At 48.7% G+C, this 27,738-nt stretch overlaps 1 protein-coding gene across 1 annotated transcript in view; it reads left to right on the top strand.

Annotated features, from left to right (window-relative positions):
• LOC144936944 (zinc finger homeobox protein 3-like) overlaps nucleotides 1–27,738 on the top strand; it is a 194,550-nt gene that overhangs the window by 79,068 nt on the left and 87,744 nt on the right. Inside the window, exon 4 of the mRNA XM_078864187.1 lies at nucleotides 4,245–4,515. Within this exon, the coding sequence (XP_078720313.1) occupies nucleotides 4,245–4,515 (271 nt within the window). The remainder of the gene's footprint in view (nucleotides 1–4,244; nucleotides 4,516–27,738) is intronic.

The raw sequence follows: 27,738 nt of genomic DNA on the forward strand, positions 1-27,738 counted from the left end.
GTCTTCTTAGGTGAGAGAACGAGTTTGCTGTTAAAACAGAAACCCCAAAACATAAAAGAATGTAGCCTACACAATGATAATTTGACCTTCGCGTAATCAATGGCTTCTCAGTGCGGGTTACGCTGACGCAATGCGTCCGAGGTCCCCGCGTGTATTATTTAGTTTTGGAGCCACGCCGCCCCCCTTGACGGACGCCGGCAGTGTCGCCTCCGCGTGGGAAGTTTGCGCGGCCGTCTCGGCGCGCAGCGGTCGCGTGCTCGGGCACTGTACTCGTAATAAGCGCGGGCTAATTGTGACAAGTGCTCTTTGCCCCACCGCACACAAAACGTCAATAAATATTTAATAAGTTTGGCGCGTAATGAGTACTCCGCGTTTACAGAGCGAGGCGCCAGCCCTCTGGCTCATTAGCGTAAACACTTTGATAACCAATTTGCATACATATAGATAGAGTGTGGGAGAATAACACCGCACGTAAACACTTGTAAGTGTGCGTGTAAAGTGAACATTCGCACGAGCGTTTACCCGATTTACCCGCAGCTCGACGCTGAGCTTGTGCCCACGATATGCCAGCGTGCCAAAATGGCCCTGACCTTTTTCCTTTTGGTTTTTCTTAATCGGACAACCCCAAAAATGCACCCATGGGCAAAGCCACGGGCAGGAGGCATGCAACTGAAGTATCTGTTTATTAAATGAGGCGCACCGTGATTAACGCGGGACACCTGCGCTAGTCCCAGTCTGCTGCTTTGGCGAACGCTCAACGGTGGACGGCGTCTGCGGGGGTGGATGGGGGGGAACTCGCTCGTGGTCTTTTTTGCACCATGCATGTCCTCCTCCTCCAACCCCCTCCCTTCTCCTCCTCCTGTGGGGGACCCCCCTCCCCCACCTTTTGAATTGCGGAATCGCCCCCCACCCCGCGATACCTCGCGCGCTGTACGGAGTGTGCGCCCGCGCGCCCGCGCGCATTCCGTTCGTCGACACAGGGGGTGCCCCCTTCAAATAAGCAGATGGGGCCAGAGCCAAAAGGCCATTCCGGCAAGTCGGATCTTTTAATATTACGCCAGACACCCCCGCGCTAAGTATAGACCGTGCCGTATTGAATGAGCGCCGTATTCTGATATTATGTTTTCGCTAACAAAGTGGCGGCAGAACTAATAATAAAAGGCCATATATTAAAATCTGAATGCGGTGCATAGGGTTGGAGCCCATTACGGAAAACTGTATATAAGCAGCACCACATGCGCCATTAGAACAGCCATTCAATTACATTAAAGCTACATCCAGGAGGTCTTCATGAGGGCCTGTTGGCTGAAATATTGGCGGACATGTGTGTTTTTATTTAAATGTTTGCCTTTAATATCGTTGTGCTTTCATGAACTACAAACACTAACCGAAGCAGAAAGAATGCATGCGCGTGTGAGTGCTCGTACACGATTGTTGTTGCTGGCTCGTGTTTACGTAGGTTTTTTTTACTGCCTCTTCACTTTTACATTTACCAGCATTTCCAGTGTTTACCCATTGGTGCAAACGGATAGCAGTTACCCCCCACCCTTAGTCCAAAGCCGATGGATGAAGCGAAAGAAGTTCAACACACATACGCACGTACGGGCAACGTAGAATCGCTCCTGTTCTTGCGGAAGTGCGCATCGGAGTTGCATTGCACCAGGCCTGACTGGACACAACGCCTGAGTGAGTGACCATGTCAAGGGAGGTGATGGCCCCACATCTGCATTGACTTCCACCTGAGTTGACCCCCACCTGGGTTGACCCCACCTGATTTGACCTCCACCTGAGTTGACCCCCACCTGAGTTGACCCCACCTGGGTTGACCTCCACCTGAGTTGACCTCCACCTGAGTTGATCCCACCTGGGTTGACCCCACCTGAGTTGACCCCACCTCCACAGGGAGAGAGGCATCTCGTGTGTCTGATTGAGCAAGTTCTTTTGCTCCTGAGCACATTCCCACGATGGGGACCAGTCTCGCCGTCGGACAATCGCTGTTGACTGCCTGCCCCAAGTGATTACTCGTTTTTTAACAGCCCCCTGTGGGGTGATGGGCCTGGTCTACCCCAACCGGGCATTCTGAGTCGACTTATCTGTCACGGCACAACCTGGTTGCATTAGATGTGTCTGTGTGTGTGTAAAATAAACTAAACTTTTTCATTTTGCCAGTCAAGCCCCACTGAGTTACATAGCTATTGTTCAGAAGGGACCTGGCCACAAATGTTAGCCCAACGAAGTGGCTTATCATGTGGAAATGCTTAGCATGCGGAAATTTATTGCAGCGAAATACTCTAAACGCATTTAGATTCTTAATGTGAAGAAAAAAAACGGAGGTCCCGGAGAAAAATCAACGCGGCTACGGGGAGAACATGCAAACTTCAAATTTACCGCAGGCGTCAGGGTCGGGATCGAACCCACGACCTCGTGCATACCAGGCGAGGTAGTTAACATCTCGCCACTATGGCGCCATATATATATAGATTGAAAACAGACTTGCGTGAAACACACATATTTCTTAGTGCACAGGGCAGTGATAGTAGGAAGCCTGAGATTATAATCCATTAGCCAGGTGTGGGTCCTTCTGTTATATTAAAGCAAAAACATTTTTGGCTCAGTCTTATTTTAAGCAAACATTGTGTAGTTCTCGACACATTACAAACCCCCCTGGCCACACGCTGCGGTTACCTCTCGTGCCGGGGCCTTGGGAACTTCACTGAACAGAGCCAGGGCAAGCCCCAACGCCGTCGCCGGTGACGCGGCGGGCCCCGCGTGAGCCTCGTGGAGATGTTCCGACCCGGTCAGTGGTCCAGGCTGGCTTAAGAGTCATCCTGCCAAAACGTGGCCATGTAATGAGGCTTAGAGGAGGGACTACGGCGACCTTCGTGTAGGCCTCGTCACAGCACAGTCCTGAGATGGGTAGACAGGCAGGAATGAGAATACTTCACGGGCGCAGCCAGCATTTGGAACATTCAGAATATAAGTTAAACGTTGTTATTAGTGATGACATTAAGGTCTCGTAATGTTTGGGTGTAGCTCAAGGTCTGCGTGTTTGAGTTGTATTCGCTACCAACAGTTCGTCATATTAACTGTCACTCATTTTGAGTTCATAATGTTTTACTCCCCACCCTCTTTTGTCTTTTCGTGTCCTCACGTATGCATATGTGTGTGTGCGTGTGTGTGCGTGTATGTCTGCGTGTGTGTCTGCGTGTGTGTGCACGTGCTTGTATGTGGGATCACGGCCGACATCGGCGGCGAATGTCTGAACCGGTCCTGGGGCTCCCCTGAGGTCACATGGCCACAACTTAGTACCTGGCGCAGTGTGTAAACTTTGGCATTGGGGAGACAAAGGTGGCCTGGCGTGGTGGTGGCCACCTAACCCCTCACGCACCGTAGGTGGGCTATAGTCTATGTACTACAACTGCACATCGGATTTCTCCGGGATAAATCGTGGTTTTGATTCTATATGGCGGATGTTTGTTTTTAGAATCCATTTTCAAGTGCATCTCTTTGTGTGAGTGTATTACAAATGGACGTGCTGGCATCCATTCGTATGGCCACATGTGCGACTGTTCATCCTTGTACCGGTGCTTGTGTGTCTGTGCCCCTGCGTTTACATGTTGAGCGGTGGTGCAACGGTTAGCGTTCTGCGCTACAAACCCAGCCAACTTGTGTTCGATTCTCAGCCATGGGCAATATCATTGGTGACTATCTGAACCGGTCATGGACCATCACTTTGGTCGACTCAGCATTAAATCACTAGTTATTTTTTGTACGAGCTTTAATAACAGCATAGCGGTGGGGGTGGAGCGGTTGCGTAGCGGTTAGCGTAGCGGTTAGCGTAGCGGTTAGCGTAGCGGTTAGCGTAGCGGTTAGCGTAGCGGTTAGCGTGCTGTGCTACAAACCCGGCGACCCGAGTTCAGAATCTTTGTTTAGATTGGGGGAATCCAATGAGCTATGAAGCTCTTTTTCACAAATTTCCAGTATGGGCGGTCGATTCCTGCTCACAGCCAACACCAGTGACGATTACGTGAACTGGTCCCGGGCCTCCCCTAGGTTGACTCGGTCTCAATTGAGTACCTGGTGCGGTGTGTGTAAACGTTGCCGCTGGGGAGACAAAGGCGACCGGGCGTGGTGCTGGCCACCCAACCCCTCGTGCCCAATTCCGGCCTTTGCAGGTGCTCGCTAACAGCACTTGCCCCAACAGTCTGTTAAAGCTACATGGGTGGGGTCTTTGTCTCTTGCAGTTCCTGCAGCAGCAGGACGCAGCTGTGCGTCCAGAGGCGCGCTCCTACCACTGCACGCTGTGCGACTACGGCACGCGCTCGCGCCTCAACCTGCTGCAGCACGCGCGCTCCCTCAAGCATCAGCACAACGAGGGGCTCCGCCGCATGCACCTCACCGCCCAGCAGCAGCAGCAGCAGGCGGCGGCGGTGGAGGCGTCCGATCGCAGCGCGAGCAGGGAACGAGCTTTTGCCCAGTTCTTTGTGGTGCGCGAAGCTCCGGCGAGCGAGAATGGTGAGTGTCCGTCCGCGCGCTGCCCTCCCCGGCTGCTCCGTCGTGAACTCACGGCTCCTGTATTGCTGTGCGTGTTTGTGCGTGCGTGTGTGTATGTGCTCGCTAATGTCAATTGCCCCAACAGTCTGTTAAGGCTATACAGGGGTTCTTTATCTTTGTGTATGTGGGGTTTGGTAGAGTAGTGGTTAACGCACGGCACTACGAACCCGGTGAGTTCGATTCCCGCTCATGGCCAACACTGGTGACGATTATCTGAACTGCTCCTAGGCCTCCCCTAGGTCGATTCAGCCTCAAATGAGTACCCGGTGCGATGTGTAAACATCGTCACTAGGGAGACAAAAGTGGCCGGGGAGTGGTGCTTGCCACCCCAACCCCTCGTGTGTCGTGCCGGCCTTCATAGGCACTCGCTAACAGCACTTGCCCCGATAGTCTGTCAAGGCTGCACAGGGTGGGGGGAGACTGCTACGGTCATGGTCTCAGTTCGTGGCCACACACAACACGAGTGGCTATTGGTGGCTGATCGTGGTCTAGACCGAGAGTTAAACCCACAATATTTACAATTTGAAAACGATGTTTTGCTGGTGATTGCAACCAGCTTCATCAGGCAGTTTGTTAATACCACATTTATAATTAAGCCATCTAGCCCAAAACAAACTTTATTATTGATGACATTGGTCGCGAAAGCCTACGTGTTAAACTGTATTTGCTCTGGCAGTCTTAGGCAATGTAATAACATCGTTACATTTGAATACATACCACTATCACACCTACCAAAGCTACACGGGCCACAAGCAAATTGCTGTCCCTTACAATTCAACCATTTATTGCCAGAATTATTACCTGCAAACTCTTACACTCGGATTTTTCAGTTTCGTGGATAGACATTGGGACGCAGGCCTCATCGCCACGTGTGTGTTTGTGTTCGTTATGTAGACCCGCCATGTGAGTTTGTGCACTACAAGCCCGTGTGTGTGTACGACTGCGTCCGTGTATGGTGCACGTGCGCGTGATGTGTTTTTATATTTAGCCATGTTTGAATTGTGGGTACGTGCATATGTATGTTGAACTTCTTTCGCATCGTACGCAGCCAACCGTGCGAATCGGAGGTGTGAATTGTGTATTCATGATTTTACCATGTGCACATTGGCGTTACGTAAAAAAGGCAAAAAAAACTTTGGGAACAGATTTTTTTAAGCACACACACGGCCTCTTTCATCACCACTACTGTGATATAAGAGCTAAATAACGAGCACGATACCTTTTGGGCTCTCGCCCCTCTTCAGGGTGGCAGTGATCGCTACATGTTCTGTTGTTGTAAATCAAAGCAATCCATTAACATCACGACACTTCATCAATAGAAGGGGGCTTTTAAAAAGAAGCCAAAGAGTTGAGCCGGCCTCCATGTTCACAAACAAAGACAAAGACCCCCCATATAGCCTTAACAGATTGTTGTGGCAAGTGCTGTTAGCGAGCATCTTCGAAGGCCGGCACGGCACACGAAGGGGGTGGGTGGCCAGCACCAAGCTCCGACCGCTTTGTCTCCCGAGTGGCGATGTTTTACACACCACACATGGTACTGAATTGAGGCTGAGTCGACCTAGGGGAGGCCCAGGGCCGGTTCAGATAATCGTCACTGGTGTTGGCCGTGAGCGGGAATCGAACCCGGGTCGCAAGTTTCGTAGCGCACACGAACGGGGCGACCCGCACCGGTTTGCGTCAAAGCACTCAGTTTTGTGCCGCGTGTGCGACGATGCTTTCCCTGACCGACGCCTCATTGTTTTGCATTGCCGTTGGCTCTTTGGTGCACGTCGTGACTAAAATAGACGGGCCCATCAAAATGGACAACCGACCAAATGGGGAGGACGGCGCGCGAGAACGTATTTCCGTGGGCAGATCGCGATCTCGCATTTTTATCGCGAGCTCAGGTGCGCAGCAGCGGCGGCGGCACGGCTCTCGGGCTTTGTGCGGCGGAGTCCCGACTGTAATCCCTCTCACGCGCCGACAAGGTGACGGATGACAGTCGATACCCCCCCCCCGCTCCAAGTGTACAGAGCGATGCGCCGCAAACGGCTTCTGCCGCCAAGGAGCAGGTCGCACTGAACTTAATGGAAGGACAAGGAGGGCGGCAATAGCAGCAGCGGCAGGGGGTGAGCGCAATGTCGAGCACTTAGTCTGTCAGGTGCACCTCTGTAATAATCATCATCATCATCATCAGTCATGGTCAATCCACTGCTGAATTAAGGTCTCCCCCGAGCTTCAACCACGATCCTCCAATGTAATGATCTTCCTAGCGCACGCACATGAACCGATTTCATTTGCTTCTCCTCCTCGGTGTGCTTCTTCTCCGATTGCGTTCCGTTCCTTGACCGCCACTCCGTTATTAGTCTTGACCATTGGCCGTGATCCTCTCTGGCTGTGACGTGTCCCTGCCCAAGCCCGCCCCACTTACTTCTCTGGACCGTTTGAACGATGCAATATATACGGTATATGTACAGTAGGCAGTAGCGTTCTCATTCCATGTGCAGATCCGTCCCCGAGGGTTACACGGGAATCGGGGCGACTGCCCCGGGCCCCTCGCTTTGGGGGGCCCCCCCGCGCTTCGATGTCACGGTGTCAGATGTAACATTGCTGGTTTAGTTTGAAGGTGTCGGGGGGGGGGGGGCCCGTACCCCACTATGGCCAGCCCTGTTCATGTGTTCTCTGTTTGTCTCTCAATGTAAGGCCGAGAATGTATTATTTTTATCGTCTATATAGGCTTATTGGAGGGATCGGTGGAGCAATGTTTAGAGCACTGTGCTATTAACCCGGTATCCCGACTTAGGTTCTTGCCAACGGCTAACATCAGTGGCGAGTTGTATCTGAACTGCTTCTGAGAAACGCAGCCTTCCCCAACCTGCACTGACCAAAACAAATCCCCGGAATCTAAAATGGTGTGGGGAGGCATTCATCCAGCAGTGGACTGGCAAAGGGCGGTAAATTATTGTTATTATTAATTATTATTTATAGGCAGAAATCATATTTAATCAATACCTGTATCTCACCCGTAATCTTACTAGCTCTAGATATATATTTTTAATTGAGAGATGGATTATTTTTATGCTGGATTTAATTAGATATACGCCTTTATCTCCTCGCACATTTGACGAACCTTTGACCCGGAGAGATTTTGCACATTTTGCGTCGGTGGCTTCAATGAGAGCTCCGCTGCACACATGGACACCACGGCTCTTCCATAAAATCCCCACGGAAAGGTGGAGACGCATAAAATATTGGAGCTGCGGTGGCGATGTTAACGACCTCGCCTGGTATACAGGAGGTTGTGGGTTCGATCCCGACCCTGATGCCTGCTGTATATTTGGAGTTCACATGTTTTCCGTGTAGTCGCGTAGATTTTGCTCCGGGTCCTCCAGTTTTTCCCTTCACATTTATAAACACGTGCTCTGAGTATTGGGCTGCTATACATGTCTACATGATAAGCCACTTCCTTGAGCTATCATTTGTGACAGCCAGGTCACTTTTGAAAAAGAGCTGTGTAGCTCAGTGGGCCTTACCTGGTAAAATAAATAATAGTTAATAATTAAAAAATACCTCACGATCTCAGCAACAAACTGAATCCATCCTCTGTATAGAGATAGTAGAAGCCCTCTTGTAAGACACCTTGATTATAAAACAACCTTGGCTCTAAGTTCATTAATTTCTCTCAGTTGCTTGAACTGGACATCTCAATACTTCCAATATTTGGCAGCCAGATGAAACGAGGATTTTTTTTGCACATTTTTAGCAAATGCATCATCAACTGGAAGAAATGAATTTACAAGTCAGCCGATGAAAAAGATCTAAAAAGCTGGAAGATCACATTACGAGCTCCTTTTGCAAATGTGTGTTCACTTGTTAGGTTTTTTTACATTAAAAAGTCACTTAATATTCATGGTATGCTAAAAAAAATGACACGACCATAAATATTAAGTGGCACATTGACATGGACCCCAGATACTGTATTAGTTAAGACATGATACAATGTCATACCACAGACCTCATAACACGCCGTGTGGCTGTATCGGGTTGTCATAATAAGTGGGGCACCAGTCACTTCGGCTTGTGTGGTGATAACTCAATACCAGTCCACGGGGGACTAACCCTTTAAATATCACTTTCATAGAAATGCACTCCTTGGCACTCGAAATGAAAAAAAACAACGGGCGAGTTGTCGTCGAAAATTACTCGACAGTCACAACGGCCTCCGTTTGCTATCCGCGACCGTGGGCACGCAAGCGAGAAGGTGCCCATGCGGAGGACTCGCCCTCCCACTCGCGCGCCATTCATTAGCGGCGCCTCCTAAGCGACCCGCATTGGCACCGCAGCCAGGTGCAAGAGCCGTCCCTTAATGGGTACTCAGCGGCGCCCGCGGTACGACGAGCCTGAGTGCAGAGGCCAAATTCCAGTAGGAAAAACCCACAAGCGGCCAGAGCGCGCGTGGAGCATTGTTTACACCTGCAGGCCCCTCGGCAGTGCTTGTGAGCCTATACAGGCGTCGCTGATTAGCCGTGACATGCTGCCCTATTTGGAGGGGTGGGGGGGGTGTACGTAGCGCTGCTGATCCACCCCTGCAGTGCTCGCTGCTCCCTCGCGCACAGGGGAGAGCACTTTCGGGTGCAGCTTGCGTGGGTGTGCAAGTGGCTCTGTGGCCGTGTGCGTGCAGGGGAGCGCTGGTACGGTGGACAACGCGCACCGCACTATAACCCCGGTCATCTGAATTTGATTCCTAACATCAGCGGTGGCTGATGTTTGAAGTTGTCGTCCGGTGCGTTGTGTAAACACACCGAGGTGACAAAAGCAGCCGGGCCGTGGTGCTGCTTACACAACTCCCCCGTGTAGTACCGTGCAGGCCTTAATAGGCGCTCGCTAATAGCACTTGCCCAAACGTTCTGCTAATGGCTGGAGGGGGGTGGGGAGCCCTTTGTCTCGTTGTGTGTGCTGGCGAGCGGAGAGCAGTGGCGTAGCGCTTTCACGCCGCAGTGCAATCCTTGCTGGCTTGGGTTTGATTTCTGATTCTATACAAAAGTGACAACCTCAACGTGCCTCTACCAGGTCACTGGGGTGCTGTCGGCGAGTATCCGGGGCAGTGTCAACACGCGCAGGGGTGGAGATGAAGGCAGCTGGCTCGGTGTGTTACCGCTCGCGCTCCGTGCCATAGCCAGCCCAAGGCGGCTCTTGTGCGGCCACCTACACTGAGTGGTTTACTGGGTGGACAGTTGATGGCAGCGCTGCAATGGGGTTAATCCATTGGCGAGTGTTATCCCCTCGTGCGTGTCGTTGTTCTCCGGGTACTCCGGTTTCCTCCCACGTGCCCACTCACTAATGAAATTGACCAAACATCCGAAATGCAGGACCCTCTTGAAACACACACAGCCTTGAGACTCGGCAAGTCTTTCCTGTCTAAACAAATTGTAGTTGTTGTTTTATTAATATTATGCAACTTTTCCTTCACCGAGTCAAATTGGGCCACTTTTTCTTTGTCGTCTGCGTGCGGGTGTGTGTTGTACTTGCCGTTGCTTGTGCGCGTATGTAAAATGAGGTTTTAATGATCCAAGTTATAACGTTTCCTTCGGAAAGAATGAACATCGTTCTAGGCACAATGCGTACGTGCTGAGAAGGATATTTGAGATTTCCTGGCGAATGCACATTTGTCCCCTCAAATTATCGTTCATCTTGTCAATTAATCGCGTAATATGCACCATGAATGTGTTCTTTGTAATGAAACACGTTTGAAAAAAAAATTGGGTAATTGTATTTGGTGCTAATTATAACAAATTGCCAAGTCTTGGATGCAATTTGTAAATTGTTACTTTTTGAATGCGGAGAGTGTGCACGCTGCTTTGTGTGCCGTCTGTTCGCTCGGGTTTTGTATTTTGTGGCGGGTAGGTAGGGCCGTGGCGGAGACGCAGCGATGAATTCAGCTCACGAGCAATGCGCTGGGTGGAACGTGGCATCATCGCACGATCGTGAGAGATGGCTTGGAGAGGCCATCATACAGCAATGGGTCGATTATAGCCGATGATGATAACGACTTGATATATATTTTTTGTCATTTAAGCTATTCGGCCCTCATAGAACAATCACTTTAATTTACATTGTTTATTCACTCACTCACAACCAGATAAATTCAGAGATCCACCTGCTCTTGGGTCGACCAAATCCTTCAACGCATAACCTCATCTCGTGTAGCCTCATTGGGGATGCGTGACCACCGGGGCTTGTCAGGTGTTGTAGGTGTGGGGCTGCGAGGACGGCCAGGAGATGACAGCGTTGAGTGTCTCCTCCTCGTCCGTGCGGATCTTATCCGGGGTTCTCTACTTTTCTCCCACATGAAGCCAAACGCTCAGTAATAGAGAGCATTGGCCAAGCGTCCCATTGCAGCACCCTCATAAAAAGGAGTCTGAGGCTCAGTGGGGGTAAATATTTTACTTTACTATTATTTTGCATGTTTGCATGCTGGAGTTCGCATGTTCTACCCGTGGTCGCGTGGATTTTTCTCCAGTTTTTCCCTCCACATTTAGAAATACGTGTTTCGAGTACTGTGTTCGGCTGCGTGACATTTCCACATGATAATCCACTTTCTTGAGCTGTCATTTGTGGCCAGGTCGTTTATAAAAAAGAGCTACGTAGCTCGGTGGGCTTAACCCGGTAAAATAAAAAGTAAATTTTTTTTGTGTAGTTTATTATTATTTTGTGTATACATTCTGTGTTTAGTATTTATGCTCCGGATGACCCCTGTGGAATTTAATTTGGCTGCAGATTGTGTTTCATAGATAATACTTTGGTAAAAGCAGGAAAATTTAAATAATAATGTAGAACACATTATATTGGGCAGGCCTGTTTAGTTTTGACCATTTTGCTTATTTCAAATTGCAGTTTTGGTTTATGCAGACGTGTTCAGCATTCAGCTAAACATAAATGCATTTTTGTTAAATTGGAATGAGCATCAGGCTCCTTGCCTTAAATTATACGGCAAATATTGTTAGGTGTTATACACGAGCTCATATTTTAATGGATAGCATATGAATATGTCTGTAATATATACGAAGGTGAAATTCATGGTAAACTGCAAGGGCTGTTCACGAGCGCCTGTTGAGGTCGGGGTGATGATTCAGAATTGCACGCGAGAGCCAGCTCCAGTTGCTCGGGCTACCTTTGTCTGCTCAGACCACTTGCAGATTATCAGCGCGTTTGGCCTCATTTATTGTCGGTGGCGTCGACCTCGCCGCAAAAACCTTGGGCGCGATTTGGTATCCGCGGCCAAGAATGACCGGGAATGGAATGGGGAATAGAACGGTAGAACGGTGGGGGGAGAGGGATTCGATGTCGTTGCAGCGCCGCGTGGCTGGCGGCCGTGCACGCTGCTGTCCACGAGCTGCGCGCGCGACGCCGCGTTCATAAGCATCTTCGGCTCCGTTCGACTGCACGGCCACGGAGCTCGTCTGCGCGTGACTCGGCGCTCACGCCTCGTGATTAAACCGCGAGCAGTGTTGCACCTGAATGCGTTGTGCGTTCACCGGATTGCAGCGTCTGCTTTTGAGAGGATATTAAGTCCACCGTTCTGAGCCACATTATTTCCTTTTGGACTCTTGAGCGCAAATCTGGAGCACGCTTCGGTGTGCGCGACTATATTCCACCTGGCGCTGCACAAACTTGGCGAGGAATATAATTACGTTCACAGCTTGGGTCATCTGGTATGCTCTCGTATAGAAGCTTATGAAGGGGTAAGTGGAACCAAATGTTAAATCCCTTTAGCAGCGGTAAGGGGTTCACTCTTTGTTCCACTGATCTATTCATACACTGGTGATAGTAATGCAGCGATACCTTTCCATTTCAGATTAGCAGCAGTTAAATCAATAGGTTCTGGAAAAACGAGGCACTCTTGACAACAGCAGAAACGGAACATTCCCAGTCGTTTTCGCAGCGCTTTGTTATTGAACACCGAGGTGGGGTGTTCATGTCCGCTAGGACAATGGGAGGCCAGCGGTCAGGCAGGGCTGGCTTGGGCTGCTTTACCCACTAATTGCAGCTCTGTGAAGATTGCACAGATTGGATATTCCAGTGTGCTGCTCAACTAAGCAGTGGCCTGCACTCAGTTTTGTCGTCAACACCTGAGCCCGTAGTGGAAATTCCACATTTGCTACGCTGGAGTTATTCTCTGTAATAGGCAAGCCACGTTATGATTCCAGCTAAGTGTTAGTTATTTTATTGACCCCAGAGGAATGATGGGTTAAGTTGGACCCCCCCCAAGTAGGGCGTAAAGTATCAATCAACCTTCCGATTGTGAGTTGAGTTCAAATCGTACTGCGTGTGAATATTTTATTTGCGTTTGGCAGCTCGTGGCAATTCACGCGCTGGCCGTCGAGGTGTTTCCTCCTCTTTTTTTTTCAAACGGTAATTTATTCAAGCGGCCTCTGTTTTGTTGTTGCCTCCCGCCAAGCGCGTCGGGAAGCGATCGCGCGATGGCCACGAGGCCCCCGTGGCGCCGGGAGGTTCGTCGCAGGAGGCCGAGCGGTGGAACCAAATGGGTCATTCGGCCTTTTGGCGTTGTCCTCTGGTCTAACACTGTTTGAGACTCGACTCTAAACAAGGCTGTCTCTGGTGTGGAGTAATCAGTTTCAAGACAATGCATCATATACTACCAGAGCATGTTTTTTGTTTGCATGTGCGCCACACGTATATATGTGGCTAATGCAGACATGATTCCTTGCAAAAGGTTTCAGTTTGGTGTTTTAACATCTTAATGCCTGTTTTATTTCCATGAAGGGTGAAACCTATTTTCATATTTTGATACTGGCAAGGGAGGTCCCATGATGACAAAGCTCAACATTTTTATCAGCCGCCGCCTCCTGATCTGGCATTACTGGCAACGTTCGGCATCGAAGATTTATTAAGCTCCTCTGGCCAAGTCTTTAGGGGCCACGTTATTACAACACCCAACTCCTCTCTCACCAATAACAGTACGGCACGTGTGTGTTTAGTGCGACGTGATACGTGGCGCAATGATTCACGCACAGCCGGCGACTTTGATTTGAGTCCCCACCGTGCCCATCAATAAGGCAAGGCGAGTTGTATCTGAACCTGCTGCGAGCTTCAAGCAGGTCACCTCAGGCTTAAATTAATAGTTGGGGCGGTGTGTAAACATCAGCTCTGGGGAGGCGATGGTAGCCAGGTGCTGTGTTGTCTGCAGGTGCTTGCTAAGAGCTCTTGTACCTGCGATCGTTATGGCGAAATGGGGGCGGGATCTTTTGTGGTACATTGTAAGTTGTTGAATGGCATTGTGCAAACAACTTCATAATATTAAATAATTATTGAATGAAGGATACTTTGTCAAAAATAGTGTTTACTAAGGTAACATTAACACGTAGGCTTTCGCGACCAATATCATCCATAATACAGGTTTTTTTTGGGTTAGATCGCGTAAATATAAATGTGTCGTTAAACCCGCCACCACTTGAAACAGCCAATTAGTAAGGTTTGTCACGTAAACAGATTGTAAATGTTGTGGATTTGCTCTCCAACACACAGGTCTGCTGTACTAGTAACGAATTGGCCACGTTCTGTTTACGTGACAACCCTTACTACTTGGCTGTTTCAAGTGGTGGCGGGTTTAACGACACATTTATATTTACGCGATCTAACCCAAACATTAATTCACAATATGCATTATCTTATTTCATAAATGACAAATCAATTAAATTTGGTTAAACACAACAAATGATTAAATTGAGACTGCGTAAATAATTATTTTAACTGAAAGACTTATTCAATGTAGAGAGGATTTTCATATGATGAGCCGCTTATAATCTTAATAATCTTAATGTAGGCTATGTAACACTCTACACACAAACTAAGTTTGCCCACATGAGGGCACATCCGTCTTGGGTCTTGTCTCCTCCTGCGCGATCCCTTCCTACAACTACCATTATTGCTACTATTTTTATATTTACCAGGTGAGGCCCACTGAGCTCTATAGCTCTTTTTCAGAAGCGAACTGGCTATCACAAATGTCAGCTCAATAAAGTGGCTTATCGTGTGGAAATTTAAAGCAGACAAATGCTCTGAGCGTATGATTGTAAATGTGGAGGGAAAAACCGGGGGACCCGGATAAAAATCCACGCGACCACGGGAAGAGAGAGAGAGACACGCAAACTCCTAATATACAGCAGCAGCCGTCATGATCGGGATCGAACCCACGACCTCCTGTCTACCAGGCGAGGTGGTTAACATCTCCTAGCCACCTCCTACCACGCCCTCTCTGGTCATCACACCTTCCTCTTACCCTCCCCCTGCCCCAAGCACCTCAGAGTCTCCTTACTGCTCCCTTCCGCACACTCGTTCCCCCCGTCTCACACATCCCCGCTGTTCCTGCCCTCGCCACCGCGTTCCGCATCTCTTCACCCCGCTGCTCCCACTGCACGGTTATCGCAGATGGCGCAACGACCGTTGCTCACCGTGACATCTCATTTCCTCCGCGCGCCCCCCCACTCGCCCCGTGTCAGCGCCCCGAGCACTGCACCCTCAGCCTCACAAGTTGCTCACCTCACTCCCGTGGGTGCTACATGATGTTGACGTGTGGCGTCGCTGCACGACACAACAAACGTTGCCTATTCAACGCAATGCAGGAGATACGTTGAAAATGCGCACGCGCTCTAACCTTCGCCTGGGAAAGTTACGTTATCTTTAGTTGGGAAAGGTCTAAAATTTGTCCGGGCTCTTACTAAATTTACATTGATTAATATGCATCAAACAATTATGTATATAACCCAAGGAAAACTTAGTGGACTACTTTTGGAAGTGGGATAAAAGCATAGAGCAAACATATCTCACTGGGGGGACCGGTGATGTGTTTTCCATCAACCAATCAGACAGGCATGTGATAAAAAAAAACCTGAACATTATTTTAAGGATTTTCTTCGTGTTAGAACGTCCCGGTGCTCAAACTGGCTAGAAGCCAGCGCTGATCTCTTTTGGCAGCCGTGAGCCGATTGTCCAAATGTTGCGTCCCCGTGATGGACACTGGTCGCGCTGTAGGAAGACCGCCTTCCCCACAGCGTTTATTTCTATCGATCATCTCCCCCCCCCACCCCCCAGGATCGCGATTCGATCGCTCCGCGCGCACAGTGCTTCCCCGGCCGCGGCTCGTCGTTTTGGTAACAGGCGGGGTGCGATGGTGTCCGGCGTGGCTGCCCGCACACACTCATTCGCGTTGTTTTGGAATGCACTCTAGCAACATGCATGGCAATCGCCCCCCTTCTGAAGAAAAGGCAAAAAATTCTGAGAGGAGGTGTTTTTTTTTTAACAGAAATAATTCAATTACACCAGAGACAACCCAAAGGTGTGTCGGAGAAAACAGAGCCTCGTTCCCCTCGCCCCGGCGTCGGCCCCGCGCGCGAACGATCGCGAGCGGGGCCAACGATTTGCATCCCCGGCGGGGGTTTGCAAAACTCTCGTGTTAACGCCGAGCGCGACACGGCGCCGCGCTCTCGGCGGCTTTTGAGGTGGCGCGTTTGTGCTGTCCGTTGCGCTCCGCAGGTGCCCGGCGCTGGCGCTGTGCGGGCATCGTGTTCTAATTGCATTCCTGCCTGTGATCCAGTTTGCACGCAAGCCCCAGGATCGGGTATCATTTAGGGTCTCGCAGCCACAGGAACATTCCGAAAAGAAAAAAACACAGAGAAAAAAAAAGGGGCTGCCCCCAGGAGAGCGGAGCTACGAAAACTTTGCGCTTGCGCTGTAATCTTTCATTTCCTATCGCACGCCCGATATGCCTTACGGCTCCAGGGAGTGTTTCCAACACTTGGGGTTTTTTTTCGCTGTAATTTCTAAGTTTGGGGGTTGCTGGCGTTGGACTTTTGCGGTTAGAGCGCGGAGCCGAGTGCTGTTAGCATCAGTTCTTATAGTTTGGAGCGGTACGAATCAAGTGATTAATACGTGTAAAGAAAAGGATTTTTTTTTTAAAGGTTTCACAATTTTTGGGTTATTTCATCAGTCTGCTGAAATGTTTACGCCACAGAAAAGAGAAATTATGGCCCGAAAAATGACAGTGATTTATTCAAAATGCGTACACTCACACAATTGACGCTTGTCACTGCAGCTGAATTAATTTGTATGAATTACCCAACTTTCTGACTTCTACGTACAGTGTTGAGGGAACGTATTGTAATTCTCCACAACAGGAACGCTCGGTTGTATTACACACGCCACCTCTGAGATATGTACACTGTACATTGTCTCAAACACATTCACGTGAAATATGTAGGAACTGAATCCACTGGGGCAGGTTTCTTTTTTTTTTAAACCTGTCACAGACGATATAAGCGTACAGTATTACATTGTAATTGAATAATGAGACCATTTTATTAAAAACACCAAAACTTTGTTGTAAGGGATTTTTATTTCCTGAAGCCAGATCAAAGAACTCCTTTTCAATAAGCGTAACCTTGGAAATGTTCCCCCTGCTAGGTTCGTGAGAAACTTGAAAAAATGGAAAAAGTTACAAACAAGACGAACATCATCACAGCGCAGGACTTGCACCTTCGTCACTTTTTATCTATTGTCTGTTTAGTTATGACGAGCGGGAGTTTACCTCCATGCCATCGTAACGTCCACTGCCCGGGCTGAGCGGACGTCACTCATAGAGATGTTAGCTTCACCATGCACCGCATTGTTGGTGTGTTATTTAAAGTTAAATATAGTAGCGGGCCTCTCAGCTTCTCAATTCCCTTTCATGTTGGCCCACGTAATGCATACCACCGCTGCACATTCTCTTCAAAGGAACTAATTTGTTGGTATTTTGAGTTATTTAAATCATATATTTCTTCTTTTAAGTTGGAAACATTGAATAAGGTATACTTATATTATATTCCCCAGAAACGTGACGCGTATTATTTAACTTTATATCCTCGCCTGGATCGTTGCCAAACAGGCACACTGCTTTAGTAGCAAGAGAGCGCTAAATTGATACAGCGTGGTCGTGAAAACTCATATCCTGGTGCTTCGCAGCATAAACGAGTCTATTGAAAGTACGCACACCGAGACAGAAACATTTACACGCACAAGCCGTAGGAGATGTTTGCTGGGAATGTTTCTAACGGAATGTTGCAAATTGCTAAATGTTTTTTGAGAGCGTGGAGACTCGCCCTTGGCTGTGGCTTGTGCAGGATGTTAATAGTCAATATTAATAATTGTAGAAATGGTGAAGAATTCGATCTGCATTATTGTAACAATTTATTGCCCTCGTGAAGGAAACGTGGCAAAAATGCCAACGTGTAAAAACCGCAAACGATCGCGGCGATTCAAGCAGGACAGGTTTTCAAGGTGACAGACATCCACAGACTTATTTGTACGCATCCTTTAATCTGCATTACTATAGGGGTGAGCCTCATGCAGAGTCGGTGTTGGTTGCTCTGCAGCTAGACTGGTTCCCATCAGGGAAATGCAGAATTTCCACCACTGGCTTAGAACCGCCAATACAAGCCAACTCCACCCAGTGCGTACGTGAGCGTGGGTGCACCTCGTGTCAAAATGTTTTTACGTCACCGTGGAACGGCCCAAACGCCTTTGCCCTCGCGATATTCCCTCCCTCGCTCGTCGAGGGCAATGTGGCCAACGTGCGACGCAGCCATGGACGTTCCCGAGACGTTCAACCGGGACAAGAGCGGGTTTCAGCGTCGTGGCGGGTGAGCGGATAGCGGCTGACGGGTCCTTCTAGTGGAACGCCCGGTGCTGGCACGAGACACGCCAGGGCCATGTGATTCAGCCCAAGGTTTTTGACTTCTGTGTGTGTGTGTACACTTGCCCACATGTGCTTCCTTTTTGTTCCGTGCCACTCCGTTTGAGGGCCGGCTGAACCGTGAGCACGTGTTCATAGTTATGAAGCCTTCGCTAGTTTCTAGGCGCGGCATCTGGTCCGAGTTTTTTTTTTTCCCGGGGCCATGGAAATATTGACTCCGGCGCCCAAAATGCCAAAGTTAATCAAACAGCTCGTGTGTTTCATTAATTAGGGAGGCGTTGTTTCAACTCGTGACCTTGTTTACCATGCATTTTGGAGAGTAGACAATGGGTTTGGTTGAGTAAATTAGTCTCACGAGGTGTTTGTCTAGAAATTTTCAAATTGTTTTTTATTAGTTTAGTTTCCATATACAGAATACAGTGTGCGGTGCACATATGACCAATATATAGACGTGTGTGGGTGTGTGCAATTAGCCGAGTGGTTTTTCTTGCGCATCTGTTAACGCACACACTTCATTTGTTGCAGTCGCAGACTTAAACTCAGCGGCAGTGCATGCGGTCGCAACGAGCCGCTGTGTTGCGCACGCTCCGCATTCAGTCTGTTCCATTCCCGTAGGAAAATTGCAAAAGTGCTTGCCATAAATGAACCACAACATCTTGCTGATCTCGTCAAGGAGCATGAACTATCACCCCAACTCCGGTCATTCTCGCAGCAGCGACTTTTCGCCAACCGTCAAACAAAGACGGTCACCGCCTCACGCGCTTTCAGATGTGCTTTTGTGGACGTCTGAAATGTTCTTCCTTCTGATATTAGGAAGCCACTGGAGCCATGCACTTTTAAATACTCGAGATTGAAAACTCACTTATTTAGAACTGCATTTAGTGTTTAGTTTATTATCCTTCCCCCGCACCTCCGATTAGCACGGTTGGCTACGTACGGTACGAAAGAAGGTCAGCATACATACGACCTTCACAGACTTCACGAGCTAAAACATGCAGCCGGTGCGTCGCCTGCCAACGCACCCTCCACCCCTCTCCCGTGCGGAGACGCCGCTCCGCTGGCTCACATGCTCCGTCCTCGGTTGGCCGCTCGGCGCTCCGATGTAGGCCCACTCGACCGACTCAGCCGAGCCGGCTTGGCACAGGCACACCGCAACGACGGGATGCACGGACGTTTGGACGCGGGTGACGTCTGTCCCTGATAGGACCGAAAGGGGCGCTTGTATGTACTTATGTTGATCTTCTGTCACACCGTACGTAGCCATCCACGCGAATTGGAGGTGCCGGGGAAGGACAACAAACTAAACACCAAAAGCAGTTTTAAAGAAATTAGTTTTCAATCTCGATGATTTAAAAGTGCATAGCTCCATTGGCTTCCTAATATCAGAAGGAAGAGCATTGCAGATGGCAGCAGAAGCACATACGAAAGCGCGTGATGCGGTGACCGTCTTTGCAAATGGGTGGAGGGCGTGTACGTTTGATGGAGGGGCGGCCGGTTATTGAGAACAGACCTCGGCATGACAGCCGGAGGTCAGCGGCCAGATCTGAACAGATCTCAGAGGTCAGATGTCGACTGCAACCACTGTGACAGAGCAAAGCGATGGTTTGGTGGCATCAGTGGCATTGGCCATGGTTACCGTTTTTTCTCTTGAACCAATGCTAAATGTGGGTAATATCTGTAAACTGGGAGGTCTTCTTGGTTCTTTCGGTAAATTCACGTAGAATGGAAATAATAAAATAATAAAAATAAAACATAATAAAATAATTCTCACGACGTTTCGGCCACAACGCAAGCAGCCGTCCTCAGGTGAAGAACAGGTCTGACTCTGTCTTCTCGACAGACCTGTTCTTCACCTGAGGACGGCTGCTTGCTTTGTGGCCGAAACGTCGTGAGAATTATTTTATTATGTTTTATTTTTATTATTTTATTATTTCCATTCTACGTGACTTTACCGAAAGAACCAAGAAGATGAATCCCTGCAGTCACGAAAGCTTTAAATCGAAAATTAAACTGGAAGGTGTTAGCGAGAAGTTAATCCCAAGGTGATGTAATGAAAACGAAGGATGCTGGTTATTGAAGATGAAATTATATTCTGCTAATCGAGTTGTGATACTTTGGGTGTAAAATATTTGTAAACTCACACTTGTATTCAGCAAAAGTTGAAAGTCAATCAACCAATTGTATCATCTCATACCCTTCCAATGGTTATTCTGGTGCCAATTAGGCCACATCTGTGGATGTCTGGTTGAATGTGTAGGAGGAGACACACACATTCAGACATAGGACATTCCTCTTTTTCTCTCTCTCTCTGCTGTCAGCACGTTGTTGGCCAGTTCCAGTTGTAAATTTGTTGCTGCTATGCCACCATTTCATTCGATCAAGGGACTTTTCCTTCAACCCTGCCACTGTTTTCACTCCTGAATTTGTTTTTCACGCAATCAAAGACATTTCCTTCCATGTATTGCTGTCTGCTTTCCCTCAGTCTGCCCTTCTCATTATATCTTCCGCAGACTGCGCCTTATGATAACACATCCCATCCATTTTCATCTCAAAATTCCAATAACCTTCATTATTTGGCACTTTGTATCCACTCCCTTCGAACCACTGTGTTCATCTTTCCCTCTGTCTAGCTTATAGTCTTCTATTCGGCCTCAGCCTAATGCCAATGATCATATTGATACCTTCTGCGCACCTCCCATCCTTGCTGCCTTCAACACGCTGCGTGGGTTATTCCATCTTCCTGGAATTAACGTTGATATCCACACTGCTTTTCAGTGCATGCGGAAAATTACGAGGATGTTTGTCCCCTACGTGCAGCGAGCACGGAGCAGCCCTGTGTTAGGCCCATTACTAATCCACGGATGTAGGTATGCTCAGGACACTAATTGTTTTCAAGTGCTCGGCACGGAGCTGCTGATTTCCTGCTTTATCATTACTTTTGCGACTCACAATGGTGGCCAATGCATCCAGCATGTCAGACGCTTTATCGCCGTTGTTATATATTCCTGTCATATGCAATTATGCAAGGCACTTATGAGTGTTCTGGACACTGGCCCTTTCTGTGAGTTACTATAATGAAGGGCCTTTGCCAACAAAACAAGATGTTTTATATATTGTTGTGTCGCATATGGCAGTGTTTAGTAATCACAACAGCAGGCAATTGGAGTCTGTGCTCTAGTGCCACAGGCCAAGTGCTTCTTGGGAATTTCTGTGAAGCAGAATATCTGCTGCTCCGATCGATTTGTGTCAGGGACGCTCAACTGCACGGAGCAGAAACAGCACAGCTGCTCATAGAACCAGATCGTGGCAATTCCGGGTTCGACCCTCCATGTGCGACCACCATGGCCACCACCACCGCCGCCGCCGCCACGGAACTCGAGGCAATGTGGCTCCACCACAGTGGGGGACAACGAACACCGCACTTTCTGCAACGGACGCACATTCCTGCGAGCGCTCCGCACGAGACGTGGCATGGGATGTACCTTCACGATTTATTCATTTCAATTGCGTCTCGCGTTGTTCAATTTGACTTTGCGGTGAACAAAATTGCGCTCGGTATGCGCTTTTTCGAAGTCCGCTTTCCCCTCCCTCTCGCCCGCCACTCCCCCCCCGCAAACTCCAGCGCCTATTTTTAAATATCGTGGGCAACTTGGCTCCGCAGTTGTTGAACTGTGATTTACTGCATATTTGACAATAATTGAATGTAATGATAACATTTACAAAACTAAATTACAAGTTATAAAAGGAAGGTCGGTCGCTCGTATATATTATTATTATTTTTACTCTGTGGTGGCTCCTGGGTTTCAGGATGGGGGACCCAGAGTTTAAAAGACGAGTTTTGAAATGGGTAATGTCAAATTTATACCACTTTTCACATTTTATTTTCATCCCCGGCATAGCACACCATTGCCGGGTATTTTATTACCAAGAATAACAAAGATTCAGGAGAAATCATGTGATCTGTACACTTGCTGTACGTCTTAGGTAAATATCAAGGGGTTAAACTTGATATCAATTGGCAACCCTCTCATAATTACTCATGTGAAAACTGTTATAAGAGCCTTAACACGTTGATACATTTATATTTTAGAAAGACCTGACATTTTCTCATTGTGGTTGATACATTTTTTCACTGAATGGGCACTTTTTTCGCACATGTCAGACACAGATACACCCCCACCCCCCGCATGCATATCTATCATAGAGACATGTGCGCAAAGGCGCAACGAGTCTTAGAAATCTATACCAAGACACACTTGTGTCACAAATGCACGGACGAAAGTCTTCTTACGCAGAAAAACCTCATCGAGTGTTGAGACTTTTTTTTTGTGAATTGGGTCCCGCACTGTGAATTTATTCCCCAATCTTCTTAATCGAGTACCCTGCTTTACGGACGACCAGTGGCAATCTGCAAGCGATGGGCGGATAGGCCGTTTGTTCAAACGGCATCTTTCGGGCAACGTGTCGACTCTACGGATTGAGTGTTTGAGCGGGCAATGACATCCTGCGTCGTCCATCAACGGCTGCCTCCACAGTGCCGTATCATTAATTAATGGACGTTTGGCACCGCTCCCTTCTCGCAGTGTGCACGTTGTATCTGGATGTAGAAATCGCGTTAGAACGATTGCAATGAATTTGCTAGGAGGCTCTGAAGGGTGGGGTAGGGGGCAGCTGATTCCCACGTTGTAGCGTTGAGCGGCGAGGTGTGTTGGGAATGAGGAGAGGTCGAGCGCGAGAAGCAGCCTCCCTGGTTCAGAAGCAGTTTCTCAGACGTAGCAAGTTCACCGCATCGTGTACATTTGTTTGTTTAACTTGATATTGACTCCCAGCCACGGCGGACATCGGTGGCGAGTTATATCGGAACCAAATCCCGGCGCCCCCTTCACCAAACCACGCTGGCCAGCATGGTGAAGTATGGTTAAACAACTCCCATGACTGACGCAGAGTGGGGAGGCCTTCATCAGGCAGTGGATTGAGCTGGCGATTCTGATTCTAATTATGATTTAAGTTACTCTGTACTAGGCATTGAGATGCATGTGCAGGGTTGGGCCAGGTCTAGGTCGATTGCAGTTGCTCTCGAGGTCGTGTTTGTGGCATCTTCCAGGACTGCTTTGTGTGAAGATGCGTAAGAGGCTTTGCTCACAAAAGAAGTTCCACTTTTTGCTGTGGCGTCAAGTTATTTCTAAGCCAAACTATGACCGTCAAATTTCAGCACTTTGTAAATCGGAGTCTTATCAGAATTTTTGCGTGTGATATATATGCATATATACTGTAGTTTATATAAGTATAAATAACATTAGTAATTTATAGTAAAAAAAAAAATGTATTACACAAAAATAAATACACAGGTCTCATTCAAGAAGTTGACCGATGTGCATGCCGAGTGCCTTAGTTTGTTGTTCTTCTCCCATGCCTCCGATTAGCACGGGTGGCGACGTATGGTGCGAAAGAAGTTCAGCGTATGTACATATGTGCGCATCGGTTGCTCCCACGCTCCCTGGGCTGTCTCTCTGCAGCCCTGCAGCCTTGCTCCTGTGCGTGGCCGTGCGGCCCCGATGTGATAACCCTGGAGCAGAGCCCCGGCTGGGTACACGAGCCGGGCGGGCGGGCGGGGGTGGCGTGTGGGTTGAGTTCTTGTGGGAGACAGGATTTGTCTGCTTCGAGTGGGCCGCTACTTCTCTCTCCCGTGCACTGTTGGTGTCAATGACCGCCGTGCAGGGACGGTCCGGGGTAATTCTATTTAGTAAAAGTTGTTCATGGCCCCCTACAGTGTCCAAAGTGCTGCATGAACTGACAAGTGACCGAGAGTTGTATATTGTATGCAGGTGTCACAGCGTAGAGCTACAATTTCCCAATAATGTATTCGAGCCTCTGCTGTGAACTACTGCAGCGCCGTACTGTGTGCCCATACCGATAGCCCACCTGGTGGCATTGGCTTGCCACGCCAAGCCTTTATCCATCAATGCCGCCGTCCGCAGTTCTTCTTCTTCTAAACATTTGAGCAGATTCCTGCACGGTCATGGCACCCGTGTGCAGAGTAGACTCTTGGAGGCGGGCACTGATCGGTCGTCCGTGCCTACCTGACTTACCCTGCCGGCCGGGTACCCACAATCCCTCACCTTTTTTTCCCTGCACAGTGGTACAAAACCTGATTTCACGCGAGTCGAAACTTCGGCTTTCGATTTTAAAAGATACTGCCGAGAAGCAATCTGGAACAAGCCTGTGAGCTGATTATGAAAAATAACCCAACGCTATTTCCTTTGAGCCAAACCCATCATTGTGTTGTACCTTTACGCTCCAATACCTCTTGCTTCCCACCTTCACCAAACCGTAAAGACCAGCTTGGTGAAGTATGGCCGGATAACACCTGGCGATGCCCTGCGGGGCAGGCAGGTTTTACATCCCACGATCCAAGTGGGGGCAGCGCCCGCTCATTGAGAGAAGGGGCTAAGAGGCGAATGTCTTTGCACGGCGGTGAGAGCAGCCGCAGCAGCTGCGTGTCTCCTGTGGCGCACGCCTCCTCACCAGCCACTCCCCCCCCCGGGCACCATCACTTGTTATGAGAATCTTTCAGCGCGGTGTAAACGTTACCGCCGCTGTCGCTCCTCATAACAAAGCGGCGCGCGTCCGCGTGGCGCGCGTCACGTCCGTGCCGTGCCACGGCGTGATCCCGGCGACCGCCCGTGTTTTTGCCGGCGTCGTCGTCGCTCGCGCGTCAAGTCAGCGCCGACCGGCCGCTGTGTCACAGCGGACGAACGCTAACCTAGCCCGTGGAGTGAAGAGGAACTGGCAGCACCTGCGAGATGTTGACTACCTCGCCCGGTATACAGGAGGTCGTGGGTTTGATCGCAACCCTGACGCTTGCTGTATATTTTGAGTTTGCATGTCACCGCGGAGATTTTTCTCCGAGTCCTTACTCCGGTGTTTCCCTCTACATTTAGAATCACTTTCGTTATTCTTCATTTCATTTTCAAATTCCTGAGAAATGTTGGATGAAGAGCTCTTCCTTCAAAATGGGGCAGTAGTGGGAAATCGGCTCCCATAACAGTAAGACGTGAAGGAAAATATGATTTCGTCCAAAACAGAAGTCAAACGTAAACATTGAAACTGATTGCGCGACTTCTTTAGTGTTTGATTTCAACCAGAAGATGGTGGACATCCAAGCAAAATGTTATCATTATACAGACGTTGGCCATTTGTGTGATGAATCCACTAAGGTTATTTTAAACCGTGTGTACTACGGGGGTCTCGTTTGCAAGAGTAACCTGAGGTATTAATCTGTCAGTAGGGGGCGATGATTGCTATCGCTAAAACCCAACTGAGTAATTTTTTGACAGATGGACAGAAACACACATGCATGTAAAGGCAATTTCTACACGGTCAATTATGGGGTGTCAATAAACGCAACACTTAGAAATGATTTATCAAACATGGCGAGTGATTGCGATGTTCCCATTATGTTTCCCCATAGCACTCTGCTATATGTACACATATTTAAAAAAATCCTATACATCTTATGTCATTAGTCGTAGAGTCCTTACGCTTAATAGTTAATGTAAAGTCTCACCTATGAAGAGGCAGATTTGTAATTTTGGAAAGACCCGTCAACATTATCCACAACGCCACGCCAATTGCATGACATCCGTTTGAAAGTCACGATATGGATTCGCTGTTTTGTACCCAACCTTCACCGTGGTGAATAATAGGAATAATTGTGTGAACACTCAGCACCACTTTTTTGTTGTCAACCGACCGCATGCTCCGAAGCGTCTTCGCGTTGAAGCTTTCTAAGCATCGCTTGAGAGGCAGTGCGCACGCCGCTTGTTGTTGGTGTCCTTGGCACGTTGCTGCCCTTCCATTTAGTTATAGCACGATTCTTTTTTGGATGAGGAAAAAAAATATCTTATTTTCTATTATGGAGTGATAAAAGGTAAGCCTAGTGTTCCTTGGCTTTGGCCCCTGTGGTCCTATTTGTTTGCAATAATGTGCCCTCAAAAATACGAGCTTTGAAATTTGTCAAAGGCACAACAGGATAGATTCATAATAGACTTGCAGTTACACACAGCCTGTGCTGTTATTACAGAATCGTGTAGACTCCTCGAGTTTATTGGCAGCGTGTGGTTCTAGTGCAAGTGCCTACAAAATGTATATTTGCACAATACTTACACACCACTTGTAATTAAAGCGTGCACGTGCTTGTGTGTGTCTTTGCCTGCGGTATAACAGCACACGCTTCATTTTAGCCACTGTAAACAAACAAGAGATTCATAATGCGCATCGGCAATTTGATTCAAACGTGCACGAGTCCATGTCCCCGTCAGGGTTTACTCAGGCCCCATTGTGCCTGTGGGTTTGGTAAAATGGGAACCAGCAGAGGAGCACCGCCAAGCAGCAGAGCGGCTGTGGCTGTGCGGTGGAGACGAATCCGAGATTCTATACTAAACAATTTTCTATTTTATTTTACCAGGTAAGACCCACTGAGCTGCTATACAGCTCTTTTTCAGAAGCGACCTGGCTATCACAAATGATAGCCCAACGAAGTGGCTTATCACGTGGAAATGTGCAGCAGCTAAATACTCTAACATATGTTTCTAAATGTGGAGGGAAAAACCGGATGAACCAAAGAAAAATCCACACAACCACAGGGAGAGAGACACGCAAACTCCAAATGTACAGGCGTCAGGGTCGGGATCGAACCCACGACCCACTGCATATCATGTCAGGTAACTAACATCTCACCACCACAAGCTTAACTAAAACTTTAATTTAGACAGCGCCGTGCACACAAGTCCTCATGGCGCTTTATGTAAAAATAACCCAACTCTTTCACAAAACCCTTTACGAATAAAACTGAATAAAACATTCAACAAGTGAAACCAAATAGAATATAAACGACGATTTGAAAGGCACATCATGACCACAGGCTCAGCAGCGCCAGCGGAGGTGAGGGGCGAGCAATGGCCGCTCGCGTGTGCGGGCAGTCTGACACTCGGAGTGGAGTCCACGTGTTGGCAAAGAGGCAGTTTCCATCAGCAAGTGGCGTAAAGATTGCTAAATTGCAGTCATTTGATGAAAATAGGTGGACAACATGGTTTTCCTCCTTGACTGCAATGTTCTGTTTCCATTACGCTGCCCCTCTGTCCTGGAGTGGTTAGCGCGGCCCGACAGCACGGTCACGTCTCTCACCCATGTCTCTCTCCCACGTCTCTCTCCCACGTCTCTCACCCACGTCTCTCTCACCCACGTCTCTCTCCCACGTCTCTCTCCCACGTCTCTCTCACCCACGTCTCTCACCCACGTCTCTCTCCCACGTCTCTCTCCCACGTCTCTCTCCCACGTCTCTCTCACCCACGTCTCTCTCACCCACGTCTCTCTCACCCACGTCTCTCACCCACGTTTCTCTCACCCACGTCTCTCACCCACGTCTCTCACCCACGTCTCTCTCCCACGTCTCT

Source organism: Lampetra fluviatilis, chromosome 17 (assembly GCF_964198595.1).
Source record: "Lampetra fluviatilis chromosome 17, kcLamFluv1.1, whole genome shotgun sequence".
In the NCBI taxonomy this organism is placed as follows: Eukaryota; Metazoa; Chordata; class Hyperoartia; order Petromyzontiformes; family Petromyzontidae; genus Lampetra; species Lampetra fluviatilis.